Genomic DNA, 17291 nt, shown 5'->3' with positions numbered 1-17291 from the left:
ATCATGTTTGATAGTACCTGTCTTAGCACTGTTGCTTTTAAATTACAAACGCATTTACCAGACATTTTAAAGACATCATATTTAAATCATTTCTGTTTTTTTTTTCTTCAAAAAAAAGAGTACAATTGCTGTTTTGTTGACAGGGATGAGATTTTTTCGCGTTTTAGCCGATTTCCGCTTTTGTCTCTTGAATTTCAGTCTTTTTATCAAAAACTCAGATTTTCTAAAAATTTCGGTTTTTTTATAAATATTCTGCATTTTCTAAAAATCCAGTCGTTGAAATAAAATAATTATATTTATTTCCGATTTTCAAAGATAAACAGAAAATTCAAACGACGTCGTATATGCTAACCCTTCCGCATTTTTACTTATTTTAGCTATTTTCTTCACTTCTTTTACTCGCAGAAAATATGATTTTCCGTACTTTTACCCGCCTGCCAGATAGCTTATATTTTCGTAATTCAGACGTCGCTGCTTCATGTTTGCTGGCGCGAAAGCAAACGAATTAATTAAAAAATCACAGTGGATTTGCGGTGAAAATATTTATTTGCTCATTTAATTAATCTTGTAATTTTTTATTCATTATCGTTGAACAAAAATAATACAAAGTAGCCTTTTAGAAATCCCAAGGCCAAAATCTGCTAATATCTCGATTCTTATTCACGCGGTTTTAATATCAAACATCGATTTTCGTATTTACCTGGTGTAAAAGTTGCGCGTTGCGTTTCTTATTCACGCTATTTAAATATCGTACATTGCAGTTCTTATTTACGAGCTTTAAAAATCTAATATCGTGATTTGTATTAACGAGTTTTTAAAACCCTATGTAGCGATTCGTATTCACGCGAGTTTAAATTAAAATGCGGTGATTCGTTTATGTGTTTGTAATATCAAACATCGATTTTTGTATTTATACGTGATTTAAAAGTTAGACATTAGGATTCGTATTTGCGCGATGTAAAAATTACACATGATTTGTATTTTCGAATTTGTTAAATTTGATAGCGAGTTTCATATTCATGTGATTCAAAAGCCACATATCGAGATTTATATTCTCTCATCTTAAAATTGCAATACTTATTCAAACGTTTTTAAAATCAGGCATGTGATTCACATTCGTACAATTTTAAAATTAATCATCGAGATTTATAATCACAAGGTTTACAAATCACACTTTTTTTTGTCAAATTTTTGGATATCATAACCTTTACATATTATATATATATTCTTGGATTTCCTCTTTTTTACTTTCTGACTATTCTCATCCCTGTGTTGAATAATGAATCATTTTTTGAAAACTTTTTTGATATGGGATAAATAATTTTTATAACTTATGCGTCTAAAAACTTATCTTGGTTTTTTAAAGGTATAAAGATTTTTAAAAACTATTAAATTAGGAAATTATTGTCTGAAAATTTATAATTTGAAAAAATCCTCTCTACAAATTTAATGTATCTATATATTTTTTATTTTCATTTAACTTTTATATTATTTTTCATGACATGTGCAGATTCATTAAAATAGATTTTATTTCATTTATATCTGCTAAAAATATTTTTTCAGACAAATATTTTGTTTTATTGAGAGAAAAAACATGATTTCTTAATAGGTTAAAAGTAAAATGACTAAAGAGCAATACATAAAAATGAATAGAGGAATCAATGATAGTAAGGATCTTCCTGAAGAGTACTTGTCTCAAATTTATGATGAAATCGCTGGAAATGAAATCAAAATGAAGGCTTCTGCAACTAAGTTCAGTGGAAAACAAAGTAATTAGCTGCTTTCTTAAAATTCTTAATTATGTGTTTTTCATTTGTATCAATAAATGTTTTTTAAATATTATGAATATTTGATAGACTTAGGAAGTGAGAAAAAAAGACGGCTTCTATACAATGTTGAAATGGAAGAAATGGCTGAAACAGCCAAAGCTTTAATGGAAAGTGTGAGTCATGTTCAAGCTCCCTTTACCCGTGCGAAGCACTTAGAGCATGTTCGTCCTATGTTCAAAGTAAATATTTTAAATTTCTTTTATGTACACCCATTTTTAAATAATAAAAATAATATATACATAATTTAATAACAAAAATGTTTTTTTTATTTTTTATTTGTGCGTAATTTGTACCTTATTAGCATAACCTTATTCATTACTCATTTACTGTGTAACTTTTATTGATGTATTATAAATTACTGTATTGTAACTTATTATTATTTGGGTTTTGCTTGATGTATTGCATATAACCTTATATATTATATAACTTGATGTTATTTATGACAGATTAGGAAATAATATTAATTAATTATGACAGGTTAAAAAATAATATTAACCGCTTAGTACTCTTGAAACTTTAGTCATTCAATATTTTCTTTTTACTGTATAAACTTGTAAAAAGTTTACATTGCTGTACAGAATTCTTTCAGACTTTTTTTAAACTTTGATCGTGAACTGTGATGTCGTATAACATTCAAAATCATCATTTGAAAAAAACTCTGAAACAAATTACAATATCTACTTTGATACAAATAAAGATATATCAAAACTTTTTACCAAATCTAGCTTGCTTGATGGATATAGGTCTTTTTTATTATTTTAAACTTCTGGTGTACTTAAAAAAGTCTATGTTATATATATTTTCTCTGTCCTTAATTTTTAGCTTATTTGCTATCTAATTTAAAAGTTATAATGTTTTATTAGAGTGTTTAGTGTTCTCTTGTCTTCCTCTAAGTGGGTTTGTCTACTAAAGGCCAACTTTCTCTTTTATTTGTGTGATAGATTATGGAATAGTATAACAAAAGTCACTGTAATTTATTATTTTTTTAGATGGCATGGACTCCATTTTTAGCTGCATTCAGTATTGGACTTCAAGACTGTGATGACTCTGAAATAGCTTCACTTTGTTTGGATGGAATCAGATGTGCAATTCGAATAACTTGTATTTTTCATATGACGGTAATCCTTATTTATTTTATGAGATAGTTTATTTAATGTGTTTTGCAAACTAATATACTTAATATAACTATTATTTCTAGTATTTAATTGAGCTATTCAAGTACTTAATAGTGCTTAGGATATTTTTTTCTCCAAAATGTGGAATTGACTTCTCTTGTAGTATTTTTAATTCATACGGAGCCTTTTTTTAATGGTTGATTTATTTTGCAAAATCCTAAATTATTTCAGCATTTAAATGCCATTTAAAAATTAAGAAATTTACTCTACATTAAATTTATTTAAAGCTTGAAATTGGAACCTCCTAAATTTATTTTGATGTTTCTTATTATATTTTTACAATATAAGTATTATCTACTATAATAAAGTGAAAATTCGCCAATCCAAACTGATTGTGATTATTTCATTGTCGCATTATCAAAAATCTGAATGTTACTGATATTACATGTAATGATGATTTGTGGCCATGTTATTTTAGAATTTTACATTTCAGTGAGGACATTTTCAATATTTTATCACAGCACAAATTTGTGTTATCAGCACTAATTTCCTCACTCAAATTATATCAAGTTTTATTGATTTCGGAATCTATTTCATGAGGTGGTTTTACAAATTAATTTTGTCATCAGATTTTGCATGGTTCACTCCTTAGTTAAATCTGAAATAATTCTCAATTGGTATTTATTCATTGAGTGATTTTTGGTCGCAATCTTATTTATATTTTTTCAAAGTTTCTTTTAATCTATAATTTTCAAGTTGTAATGTTGTGTGAATTATCTGGAATTTCGGATGTTTTCCAGAATTTATGCAGCTTAAATCCCAGTTTAAAATTTTTTCATTAAATTTCTTATAGCTAATTTTTAAGATATTTTTTTAGCAAAAATTTTAGAGGCATAATTTTTAATCACAATTCTATTAATTTACTTAGATGCTATTTTAAACCCTTTTATTGTAACTAACTGCATTCTTTAATTGTAAGTGTTTTAAGATATGAATTAAAATAAAAATATTTAGGATTTTTGTTCTTCATGTTGATAGAAAATCTATTTTTCTCGTGATAAAAAAATATTCACATGTATTTATTTATATTTATAAATATCAGTGACTATTTTTTTTTTAATTCTTTACAAAAAATTTTTGTTTTCAAAAAATATTCTTGCTTTACTTTGTGTGTATGTAAACTTTTTTTTTATATTTATCTATTTTTTCTTGTTTCTTATAGTTGGAAAGAGATGCTTATGTTCAAGCTCTTGCTCGATTTACTCTCTTGACTGCTAATTCTCCCATAACAGAAATGAAAGCAAAAAATATTGATACAATTAAAACCCTAATAACAGTTGCACACACTGATGGAAATTATTTAGGAAAGTCTTGGCTAGAGGTATTTTTTGTTCTTTTCTATCACTCTTTTATCCGGTTATTAATCACTCTTTTATCCCGTAAGTTGTATATAATTTCTTCTAAAATTTAATTTCAGATATTGCGTTGCATATCTCAACTAGAGCTCGCACAACTCATTGGTACTGGTGTAAAGCCTCAATTTTTGAATACACAGTCATCCCATCCTGAAGGTTCATCTTTGATGCTAGATCCCGTTGATTGTAATTATTATTTTTTAAATTATTCGAATATATTAATTTTGATATAGATAATTTTTCAAAATTTTTCAAAATTACTACAGTTACTTTAAGTGATAATTAGTTGATTTTTCTTATTTTAATTCATTAATATTTTGATTGAAAATATCATTAGAATCATTTTTGTTATTCACAAGTAAAGAATACTGTTTTATTTTGGAATTACCTGTATTTTTTTCAAGCATGAAAAAATAACTAATAAAAATTTTTTTTTATCAAAATATTATTTTTTTTTTTTTGATTTTTAAAATGCAAAAATTCTAGTGCCGTATAAAGAAAGAGAAACTTTAGTGTAATTTTAGCTGTTTTTGATTGCCATGTTTAGGTAATATTTCTTTTTAGTTGATAAGGAGCTGTGTGAAGCAAAACCTTTAATGACTTCAAAGAGTGAGCTCAGTTCTCATTAAATTCTGAAAAAGTAGATCGAGTTGGTTTTGAAACCTTATTACTAAACATTAAAATTTTTTTAAAATTTTTATTACATAGTGTGTTGTCTTAGGAAAAAAAAATTGCTTTAGGGGAAGTTAAAAAATGAGCAAAGAACTTGTTGAGTAATACAAAAAGTAGATTGAGCTGTGTTCAGAGCCTTATTACTAACCATATAATACTTAAGAAAAATTCTCAAGTATTATATGGTATTGGTATATTTAATGAATTGTTGAAGAATTTGTCTAGAGAAAGTTCAAGATTAAGAAAAGGAATTGTTTAATGCTAAGAAAATTGGTTTAAGCTGGTTTTGGAATCTTATCACTAAACATATAATTAACAAAAAAAATTCTACCTTTTAGAGAACTGTTTTATAAAAGTTATCTTGGAAAAGTCAAAGAATAAGTAAAGAACTTGTTTAATACTAAAAAATACAATGAACTCTTATTTTTGACCATATTATATAGGTTTTTGAAATCTTATTTTTGACCATAATATTTTATCTTCCACATAGTGGCTCGTGGGGGAGTGCCTTTGGATGAAAAAAGGAGTGCTCTTCTCCAAGAAACATTGGGAGAAACAAGTTCAAACAGTGTAGTCGTTGCTGTAGACAGGTAAATATAAAATAATTTTTTTTTTTAAATGGATTATTTTTAGATTAAAATTCTTCAAAGGTTATGTAAATCCACAAGAAAGTTTTGAAGCATTGTTTCTTAATGTTAAAGAAGTTTACAAATTTTATAATAATTATTGTTTTTTCTTCTTTTTTCTTTGATAACTGTAATTCTATGTTAAGCAAGCATAATTCTGGGATAATAATATATCTCTCAAAATTATTTTAGGAGTATCATAGTGTGGTTTTACTGTGTTTACTTAAGATTACAAGTATTCCACAGAATTTTTTTTAAATATAAGTTTTGTAAATCTGGTGTATGTACGTATGCTGCATTTGTTTTCTTCAGAAAATTCTTATTTTCGATTTATTTGATCTGCTTCATTTCCAGATAAATACTTTAAAATCGGTGTATTAGCTGATGGCCATAGTACAAATCTTTTAGAATTAATGTTCAAAACAGAAATTACTCCAATTATTAGAATCTAAGATAGGATTATCCAGCTCCTCTGCAACTTCAGAATTAGGCTTCTTTTTTTATCCTATAAAATTATATGATTGCTTAAAAATTCATAAATTAATATTATTAGGCACTTGAAAGCATGAAATAAATAAAATAAAGAGAAAGCTTGATAAAATAACTGTAATTTATCGATACTTTTGTTTTGTTTTTTCTATGCTTGTCAATCAATATTTTATACTATTTGTGCTAAAATTATCAAAGAAATTCTAAGATCTGCCAAAAATTAAGAAATCAATTCTTTGGACCTGCCAAACTAGTAAAAAAAGGAAATTTGTATTGAAGTCAATTTTAATACATTCATTAATCTGGAACAAATTTAATACATACATTAATATACTTCAGTAACATGTAAAATATATAACAGATTTTTATTGCTTCAGAAAAATATATTTAAATGTTATTTAAACATTAATTACAGTTTTTAGTTTTCTTTTCTTTTTCCTTTGTGTTATTAATTGCACTAATTATCGAGTTTGTTTTGATAGTTGTATATCCTTTTTTATCATGTTGTGTTTTTTTTATAGGATATTTACAGGATCTACTCGCTTAGATGGTTATGCAATTGTTGATTTTGTTAAAGCATTGTGTCAAGTTTCATTAGAAGAACTTGCTAATTCATCACATCCAAGAATGTTTAGCTTACAAAAAATAGTTGAAATTTCATATTACAATATGGGAAGAATTCGTTTAAAGTGGGCTAGAATTTGGGAAGTTCTTGGAGAGCACTTCAATAAGGTGAGTAAGATTACTTTTGTTGTTTTTAAACATTGCATATTTTCAGCTGTATAAATTGATTTTTTGAGCTTTAAAATTGCGGTGATAGTTGGGTTGAATTATTCAACAGTAATATTTGATATCCAAGATTTCAAACAAAGGATGTATCAAATTAAGCTATACCTAAAAAATTTGCATGATGAAACTGATAAAAAGAGGTGAAAAATAACACAAATAAATTCTTTTTTATTAAAAAATCACTATTTAGAACAGATCGCACATATATTAATTTCAGGAATCAAAAATGTTTCAATCATATAACTTTCAGACACTGAACTTGCAGTCTGAATGTGATTGGTTAATAATTTTCATTTCAACTCCTGTGAATTAAAGGGTTGACTTATACAACTAAGGCATGAAAAATCTTCCAACTTTAAATTTTAATAGAAGAAGGGTCAACTTATATTCAGGAAAAAATTGTGCATAAATTTTAGTTTCCTAATGTTCGACCAGTTCATGTTTGCAATTTGCAATGTTTTATTAACACACCCTAAAATTGTAAAATATAAATATAAAGGTCATGGTTATAAAAATTATAATACAGTAGAACCTTGATTAGTCCTCTCTTTTGGAACCATTCATTATAAGCAATAGATGTGAGAAAATGGCAAATGCTGATCAAAATAAAAGATTAAATAATGACTTGAAAATGATTGAAAAGTAATGAAGAAGTAATGGATTTGAAAATTTGATAATAAATATTTAATAAGTATAAAAAAAACTTTTCACAGTAAAAATATGTACTGCAAAAATATTTTCAGTGCAAATGAATAAACATTTATTCCTTAAATATATTCGGAAATTTTAGTTTGAATATTCTCCTTTATTCGTAGTTCAGACAATAAATGTTCAAAATTGGTAGCAGATAGCTCTTCATTTTCTGCAAGTTCGTGAGAATACGAAATTCTATAAATTTGTGAGAATACGTGCCACTATAGTTCGTGTATGGACAGTGGAAAAAACTGCCATTGAATGAAAAGATGGTTCCATCTGTCCAATATACAAGAAAGGAGACAGGCTGGACTGTAAAAACTATAGAGGAATTTCTCTCTCGAACACATCATTCAAGATCTTCACAAGTATCCTGGCAGAAAGACTTGTTATTTATACTAGCAGAGTAATTGGGAAATACCAGTGTGGATTTCAAAATGGCAGATCAATGACACAGGGATGAGATTCTTCCGCGGATTTCCTCTTTTTTTCAGATTTTTCCATTTTTCCCGCTAATTTCCGCTGACATTTTTTTTTGCACTAGTTAAGATATTTTATGAGGAATTTAATTTTCCGCGGAGCGAAATCATTGAAGTCCTTATTCCTCCCTCTGAAGTTTGTCTAAAAATCATTTTCTTGGGAGAAAACTGGTTGACCTTTATATAGGGATGAGTTTTTTTTTGTCTCTCGAATTTCAGCCTTTTTATCTAAAACTCCGATTCTCTAAAAGTTTCGTTTGTGTTATATATAAATATCCCGCTTTTCTTTTAAAATTCAGTCGTTGAAGTAAAATAATTATATTTATTTACGATTTTCAAAGATAAACAGAAAATTCAAACTACGTCCTAGCTGCTAACCCTTCCGCATTCTTACTTATATTAGCTATTTTCTCCGATTTCATGCACAGAAAATAAGATTTTCCGTATTTTTTATTTGTTGGCGGGATAGCTCGTATTTTCGTAATTCAGACGTCGCTGCTTCTTGTATTCTGGCGTGAAAACAAACAAAAAAAAAAGAGAAAAAAATAGAGGTGGATTTGCGGTGAAAATATTTATTTGCTCATTCAATTAATCATGTAAATTTTTATTTATTATATCTAAACAAAAACAATACAAACAAGCCTTTTAGAAATCCCAAGTCCAGACTCAGCAAATATCTCGATTTTTATTCACGCGATTTTAATATCAAACATCGATTTTCGTATTTACCTGATTTAAAAGTTGAACGTTGCGATTCTTATTCAGGCGATTTAAATATTGTACATTGCGATTCTTATTTACGAGATTTAAAAAACCAATATCGTGTTTTGTATTTATGCATTTTTAAAATCGCGATTTTATTATCAAACATCGATTTTCGTATTTGCCTGATTTAAAAGTTGAACGTTGCGATTCTTATTCAGACTATTTAAATATTGTACATTGCGATTCTTATTTACGAGATTTAAAAAACCAATATCGCGATTTGTATTTACGAGCTTTTAAAACCCTATGTAGCAATTCGTATTCACGCGAGCTTAAAATCCAATGTCGTGATTCGTTTTTGCGGTTGTAATGTTGCGCGATTTAAAAATTATGCGTCGTGATCTAAAAATTATGCATCAAGATTTGTATTTTCGCATTTTTTAAATTCAATGTAGAGTTTTATATTTACGTGATTTAAAAGCCTTATATCGGGATTTATAATCACATGGTTTACAAGTTTAAAAATCGCACTTTTTTTGTCAAATTTTTGTTTATATATATATAAATTTTTTTTTTTTTGGATTTCCTCTTTTTTACTTTTTGACTACTCTCATCCCTGATGACAGATCAAATACACATTATTAAACAAATACTTGAGAAAACCAGAGAATGTAACTTAGATACCTTTTATCTCTTTATCGACTTTAGAACAGCTTGCAATAGAATCAATCGTGAGAAATTGTATCAGACGATGTCAAAGTTGGGAATCCCTAAAAAACTGGTTAACCTCATAAGAATGACACTTATAGAGTAAAGTGTTGAGTAAATTTTGGGATCAAAAGTATCAGATGCTTTCTATCCTGAAAAGGGACTGAAACAAGGAGACTCCCTCTCATGCCATCTGTAGAGTTAAGCACTACAGAAGACAATTAGAGACTCTGGTATACAAACACAGAACCCAATTTTTGTTAAATCCGTACAATTACTAGCATTTGCAGACCATATCGATATCATGGAGAAAAACTAAGGCAGCTACAGTAGAGACTTTCTGTGCACTGAAGACAGCAAAAAACATAGGATTATCAGTCTACGATGGAAAAAACTAAATTCATGACAATAACAAACTGAATCACATATCTGCAACCACTGAAAATTAATGAATATGAATTTGAACAAGTAGCTCAATTTAAATATGTAGACTCAAAAGTAAATAATGATAATGACATAAAAATTGAAATCAAAAATCGAATCAACATGGCTGGCAGATGTTATCGAGGATTAAGAAACCAGTTAAAATCTAAATGCGTAAGTTGTGAAACAAAAATAAAGTTGTTCAAGGACACTAGAGAGACCAATAGTTTTATATGGCAGCAAATGCTGGGCAATAATTAACAAAGCAGACAAAGAGAAACTGACTTTATAATGCTGAGAAAAATTTTTGTGCAGTAAGAGAAAATGGAACGTGGAGAATTTGTTACAAACATGAATTACAGTCAAAATACAAAGAACCTAACATAGTGAAAGTGATCAAGGTTTTCCAAATAAGGTGGCTGGACATGTATTTCAATATAGCGATGAAAATCCTGTTAAAAATAACCTTCCAAACCTCAGAGGGAGAAAGAAAGGGAGGAAAACCTAGACCTAGATGGTTAGATAGAGTAGAGAAGTGGTTAAAGGACTTGGAGTTAACAGATGGAGAATTATAGCATCGAATAGATCTAGATGGGATAAACTTAATGAGACGGCTTTAGCCGTTAACCAGCTGTAATGCCTAAGAAGTAGAAGTATATAGCAGTGTTTTTTCATTTCAAAGCAGTTATTGAAGAAAAAAAAAGATTTAAAACTTGAGGTTTCTAAGATGTTTTACTCTTATTTTATTCTAGTAATTCAAAAAATGATTGACTGTTTTAAAACTCAATTAAAGAAAAAGGGATGGAGTTGTATACAAATAATATTTTTTGCTTCATTACTTTCCTACGAATTTTCCTGACTTTAAATTTTATTCCTCTATAGAGATTATTAATACTTTTGTTGCAAAAGAGTATGAAATTATAATTCTTTTTAATTATAAATTTTAAATTAAAAAAAAGGTTTGATAATTTTTACTCAGACAAATAAGTATTTTCTTTTCTTTCTGTTTATTTGCAGATTTCATTTGTGCTCTTTTTTTTATAGAAATTTTTTTTTAATGATGTTTATCTGCTTAAAACAGGTTGGTTGCAGTCCTATTGAAGATGTTGCTTTTTTCGCAGTCGATTCACTTCGGCAACTTTCCATGAAATTTTTAGAAAAAGGAGAATTTACAAATTTTAGGTTCCAGAAAGAATTTCTTCGACCTTTTGAACATGTGATGAAAAACAATCGGTCACCTGCAATTAGAGACATGGTGGTACGTTGTATAGCTCAGATGGTAAATTCTCAAGCATCAAATATTAAGTCTGGTTGGAAAAATATTTTTAGCGTGTTCCATTTAGCAGCTGCTGATGATAATGAAAGTATTGTAGAATTAGCTTTTCAGACTACGGGAAAAATTATTAGTAAGTATTTATTTTTTAACCAAATTTTAAATAAAATCTTTTTATTATTATTATTTCGGGAAAAAATCATTATTTTCTTAATCATGCACTTTGCATATACTTTCTAAGATCTGTAAAGTAGAATGCTAACATTAAAAACTGCTTGGTTATGCAACATAGTTTTTCTATGCACATGTACAGTGTGTCCCATCCCCCTAAAAATTAGGACAACCCTGAATAACTTTTCATCTAATGATCCGATCTTCACGTTCTAGGACTCTATTTTAATAGTTCGAGGAGGTGACCTCAAATATGCTAAAAAATAAGTGCAGATGATATTTTCAGTTATGAAATCAGACGCAAAAACGTACTTTCTCTGAATAAACATTTTTTTTTTCGACGGATGCAAATTTCTGACCCCCAAATATAGTCTCAATAGTTTGATCAGTAAAATGCTCTAAAGTTTGAACCCTTTAATGTTAATTTTACTTTTTGTGTATTTCGCTATATCTCGGGAACTTTTTAAGTAAATTAAAGAATTTTTACACAAAATTATTAAATTTGTTCATCCAAAGATAATTCTATGCAAAAAAGAACTTCTGTTAAACATTAATAATTTTTTTAAAATTTTTTTTGAGAATGGTTGAAAAAATTTTGAATGTAAGGTATACAATTTTTTGCACTATATTAAAGATGTAATTTCATATAACAAAATACAAAATTTGAATGAAATTGGTGGTACGAAATCAAAACGAACGACTGAACGAAGTCAAAATAGCTTCTGAAAAATTGGATTTTAAATATACGATTTTTTTTATAAAAATTTAAATTATTGCCTGTATTAATTAGCATGTTTGAGGTAATCTCCTTATACCGTTAAGATTTAGTTCTTNAAAATTTTCCATCCCTTTAAAAAGTTCTTGAGGTATAGCAAATACTCAGAAAGTAAAATTAACGTTAATGGGTCCAAACTTCGGAGCTCTCTCCTGAAATTTCATATGTGGACCATATTTTCTCTCTCATATGTGGACCATATTTTCCAGATTACGACTAGAAATCTGCATCCGTCGGAGAGAAAAAAAGTATGCTTTTTCAGAGAAAGTACGCTTTTGCGCCTGATTTCATACTTCAAAGTATTGTCTGCACTTATTAATTAGCATATTTGAGGTCACCCCCTTGGACCATTAAGATTTGGTCCTAGAACGTGAAAATCTGATCATTAGATCAAAAATTATTCAGGGTCTCCTCCTTTTTTATGCGCACTGTTCATTATTAAAGAAGTATTGTAAAGCTTATACTGTATAACCTTGAAAATTTAGACTGCTCTTGGTTTTACAAGGGCCAGGTTTAAAAAGATCAAAATTATGAAAAAAAGATGTATTTAATCTCCATCTTAACTTATGTGGGTTTTTGGCCTTCTTTTCAGCAGTTATTCTATTAATTTCCACTTGGTTTTAAGAATCTTAATTATTTTAATATGATATTATAAAATGTGAATTTTAAATCTTGCTTTTAAGTATTATCTTTCTCATTCTATTCAATCATAGTTCACTGTTTTGAGATTCTTTTTTTTTTCATAAATATTATTGCAGATTTCCACGTAGTTTTCAAAATCCTGATATTTTTAATTGGATATTGCTACAATTGGCAAATCACCAATTTAATCTTAAATTCATGTGATTTTTCTAGTACTTTTCTGGCAGTAATTTGCAATATATTTCGACATTGTTAAAAAAACCAATATTTTGAATGAAACATTCAATTCACACAGTTAGGTATTTAATTTTTAATGTGGCTCTCATGTGATCCTATTGCGCATTTTCCAGTAGTAATTGCAACAGATAATTTTTGAATCTCAGGATTTTTAATAGTATAAAGATATGCATGTATGAGCAAGCATACTGGAGAAAATGCTGAATCGCAACTATTTCACCATAAGTCTTCATGAATTTGTCATTATAATTTTTTCGGCAATTAATTCTACATGGTTTTTGAAATCTGAATATCTTTTAGGCTATAGTACCCCATGCATGTGCATTGAGTTTTAAGTTATATATATCAATAGTCACTTTATGACGTGCTCAATTCACGACAATTTGATTGAAAATCCTTACGATTTGTCAATTGTTTTCTCAGAAGTTATTGTTATAGAAGTTGAAGTTATTGTTATAGATTTCCGCAGTTTACAAAATCATATTTTTTAATATGATGTAATTACAAAATACGAATATCTACATCTTGAACTTCAATCTTTACGAATGAAAAAATAGTAAGTCCATATTTTCGATGTTTCGTTGTATAAGAATCTTATAAGACTTTTTTTTAATATTTAATACTATCTCTCATTTCAATGCTAATATAATTACTGGATAGTTGTTTGCAGTTTATACAATCATTCAATTTATCAAAAAATTAGTATGAATATCGTTTAAGAGAATTAAGGAAGTTTTCTCTCTTTCATTTTAGTGGAATTTAGATTTAAAAGTAATATATTCATGAGTGATGCATTATTATGTTCACCTTTGGCTACTAATATCGATTATTTTTAATATCTTTAATTGTTTTTCGTATTAATATATAATTACATTTAATTATTAATAATATGGGATAAATATTTTTTAATATATGTGGTTTATGATATGATATGTTTAATATATGAATATATTCTCTTCATTAGCACAAATCTATGAAAAGTACTTTCCCTCCCTTATTGATTCCTTCCAAGATTCTGTCAAGTGCCTGTCTGAATTTGCGTGCAATGCCTGTTTTCCTGATACTAGCATGGAAGCCATACGTCTGATTAGGCATTGTGCAAAATATGCTGCTGAGCAACCAGATGTAATTTTTTTCTTTCCTTAAAAATTCATTTAGTTTTTTTTTCTATGTGAACAACCATACAATAAAAATTAATTATGTCTTTTAGGTATTCAAAGAGCACAATATAGAAGATTTAAGTGTTCCCGAAAGTGATAGAGTATGGGTCCGTGGTTGGTTCCCTATATTATTTGAACTCTCGTATATTGTCAGTAGGTGTAAGTTGGATGTGCGTACCCGAGCATTGACTGTGATGTTTGAAATTATCAAAACATATGGCTCGTTGTTTGCGCAGCACTGGTGGAATGAACTATTTAAAATTATATTTCGTATTTTTGATAACATGAAGCTGCCTGAGAAAACAACGGAGAAAGCAGAATGGATGACTACAACTTGCAACCATGCCTTATACAGTGTTGTTGATGTGTTCACTCAATACTATGATCTACTGAATGTCTTCATGCTGGACAGTCTATATGTACAATTGCAGTGGTGTGTGCAACAAGGTGAAATATTCTTAAGATTTTAATCAATTTTTGTTTTGATTTTTATTATGTATTGTTCAAACCTAAAACATTATTGCACTATTATTATTATTTTTTTTTTGGATGGAGGGATCATCTATTGTATGGTGATAGCTTACCCTGGTCAGTTAATTTTAATGAAACATATTCTTGTCATATTTGTTATGTTCTTTACGGTTTTAACTACGGATGAAACCATTCCAATAATAACTTATGATAAAAGTCTTAAAAAGTTCTTTTACGTACAGTAGAAAATCTATATTACACAATTCTAAAAACTACAATTTTTCATAAACCACATTAACTTCATAATCTCTAAAGCTAGTCAAAATCGCTAAATTTGTAGGGTTTTATTTTTTATTGCACTTAATTATTTAATACTTAATAAAAATAACTTTGGCACATATTTTGTGTTTTTAAGTATTTATATTTAAAAATTATTCAAAAGCATTCACATTGATCTGTTCTGCAGATATATTGCAATGTTTAGTAGGTAAGTTTAATGATATGTGAAATGATCTATAACACAAAATTTTATATAATATCATGCCTCATGTTTCCAGGTTTGTGTTAAAGATCTTCTTTATATTACTTTAAAAATTATTATTTTTATTTTAAATAGCTTATTACCTGTAGTATTTAAGATCAAATATTAAATACTAATTTTAATTTTTTAATTAAAAAAAAGAAAGAAAATATTTTGAGAAAAAAATCCCTTATTATGACCATTTAGAATTCAAATGATTTAAAAGAAAGATTTTATCAATATATTATAATTTTAAAGTTACTCTTATTTATAACTACATTTTAAGTTTAGATTAATTTATACTAACAAAAGCTCTGCTGGATTCTCTTTTTTTTAAATTTTTTTTTTTTTATAAAATTACCAACTGTAATTTGTACTTAACTCAGAATTTTCATATTGGTGTAATGGTATATTTTGATTTAAATTTTCACCTTAATATAATTATACTTAATTAATGTATTTTAGAATTCATTTATATGTTGGTTTACTGTTTTAAATATACTATTAAAAAACTATGGAAATGATTTCCTTCATACTTACCAGTTTTAGATATAAAAAAACCTAATCTTGATTCTATTTTGAAGTTTTTTCAGCGCAAGCAAAATAATAAGATCACTTATAATATTAATAAAACAAAATTAAGAAAAAATTAAAAGTTTTTCATTGTTCATATGATATTGATGATATTTTCAAAAATATTAAGCCCCATGATAAATTTTAAATTGATTAAAATTTGTATTTTATTTTTTTTATTTTTTTATTTATTAATTCTGTAATTTTGATTTATTCACAGATAATGAACAATTGGCAAGATCTGGCACAAACTGTCTAGAAAATCTAGTAATTTCTAATGGTGCTAAATTTTCTAAAGAACGCTGGGATCAAACATGCCAATGTATCTTAGAAATATTTAACACCACAAAGCCAGTTTTGTAAGTGAAATTCCATTTTTCAATATTTTGAATTTTTATTTTCATTTTTCAAAAATTAGTAAGTTTATTTTGTTCGATTGGATGTCAAAGTAAGCTTTGATAAAGCTTATTAAAATATCAAAGATAATTATTTATTTGTTGAGAAATGATAGAAAAAGTTTTTTTTTAAATTTATGTGGATGTTAAATGATATATTTTGAAGATTTTATATGGGCAATTTTTTTAAAAAGGGAGTTTAGCCTTAGTAAATTTACAATTTAATATTTATTATAAATAAATAAAAGGAGGATTTAGTAATTTTTTCTTTTTATTGTTCAACACATTTTTTTGTTTTAAGAATTTTATTAAAATATTTTTTTCAGTAAATTCACCACAATAAGCTTGTTTTTATAGGAGATAGTATGCTGGTAAAATAGCTTGCTACTTTATTCTGTAGTCTCAAACCTATATCATGTTTTAAAGTCTATATTTGATCTAACTGTAAAATTTCGAATATTAAATATGATGAAGAATTTTTAGAAGGGAAAAAAATAGAAGAAAAAGAAGCAATTAACCAAGAGAAACTTTATTAGACCAATAGTTCACATTAGCCAATGCTGTAGAAATCAAATTCAGCGGTTCCAAAAAATTAATATTTGCTTAAAAAGCATCTGGTAGGTCACAGGAATAAAAAAAATGAAATTATTTCCTAACCAGTTGTTTAATGTAACATTCTTTAAATGGCTGGATTATTACAAAATACAAAGGTTGGAATTTTCTGGGAAAATTTCTCTACTTCCTTTAACCACCCTTCCAGAGCTTTCGCCCATCCAAATCATTCTTATGATTTTGACTCAAGGAAGAAATCCCCTCTCACAGACGAAATGACTATAAGATTAAATGAAAAGGATGCTAGAAGAGCTACACACATCTAACAAACAAACTTCTTTCTTTTTTAAAAAAAAAGAAGATGACGAAAACTCAGAAAGAATTTTGCGAGCATCGAAAAAAATAATTTTTATCTGTTAGAAGAACGTATAAAGCGGAATTTTCTTAATAACGGTTTTCTTAATAACGTAAAATCCGGGTTAATTTAACATTATCAGTATAGACAATTTTCATGGACGAGCAGAGAATGATGTTGGAAGCGGGATAACCTACAAAGTAAAATTTACATATATATATATA

At 27.4% G+C, this 17291-nt stretch overlaps 1 protein-coding gene across 2 annotated transcripts in view; it reads left to right on the top strand.

Annotated features, from left to right (window-relative positions):
- LOC107453920 (ADP ribosylation factor guanine nucleotide exchange factor Sec71) overlaps nucleotides 1-17291 on the top strand; it is a 63703-nt gene that overhangs the window by 29990 nt on the left and 16422 nt on the right. For both annotated transcript variants that reach the window (XM_071178743.1, XM_016070935.4), the window contains 11 exons: nucleotides 1610-1769; nucleotides 1857-2008; nucleotides 2819-2947; nucleotides 4167-4325; nucleotides 4422-4545; nucleotides 5522-5621; nucleotides 6668-6878; nucleotides 11025-11349; nucleotides 14006-14166; nucleotides 14252-14648; nucleotides 15986-16124. In XM_071178743.1, the coding sequence (XP_071034844.1) occupies nucleotides 1610-1769; nucleotides 1857-2008; nucleotides 2819-2947; nucleotides 4167-4325; nucleotides 4422-4545; nucleotides 5522-5621; nucleotides 6668-6878; nucleotides 11025-11349; nucleotides 14006-14166; nucleotides 14252-14648; nucleotides 15986-16124 (2057 nt within the window). The remainder of the gene's footprint in view (nucleotides 1-1609; nucleotides 1770-1856; nucleotides 2009-2818; nucleotides 2948-4166; nucleotides 4326-4421; nucleotides 4546-5521; nucleotides 5622-6667; nucleotides 6879-11024; nucleotides 11350-14005; nucleotides 14167-14251; nucleotides 14649-15985; nucleotides 16125-17291) is intronic.

This window comes from Parasteatoda tepidariorum, chromosome 3, assembly GCF_043381705.1.
Source record: "Parasteatoda tepidariorum isolate YZ-2023 chromosome 3, CAS_Ptep_4.0, whole genome shotgun sequence".
Classification (NCBI taxonomy): Eukaryota; Metazoa; Arthropoda; class Arachnida; order Araneae; family Theridiidae; genus Parasteatoda; species Parasteatoda tepidariorum.
This window is presented reverse-complemented; position numbering and strand designations above follow the sequence as displayed.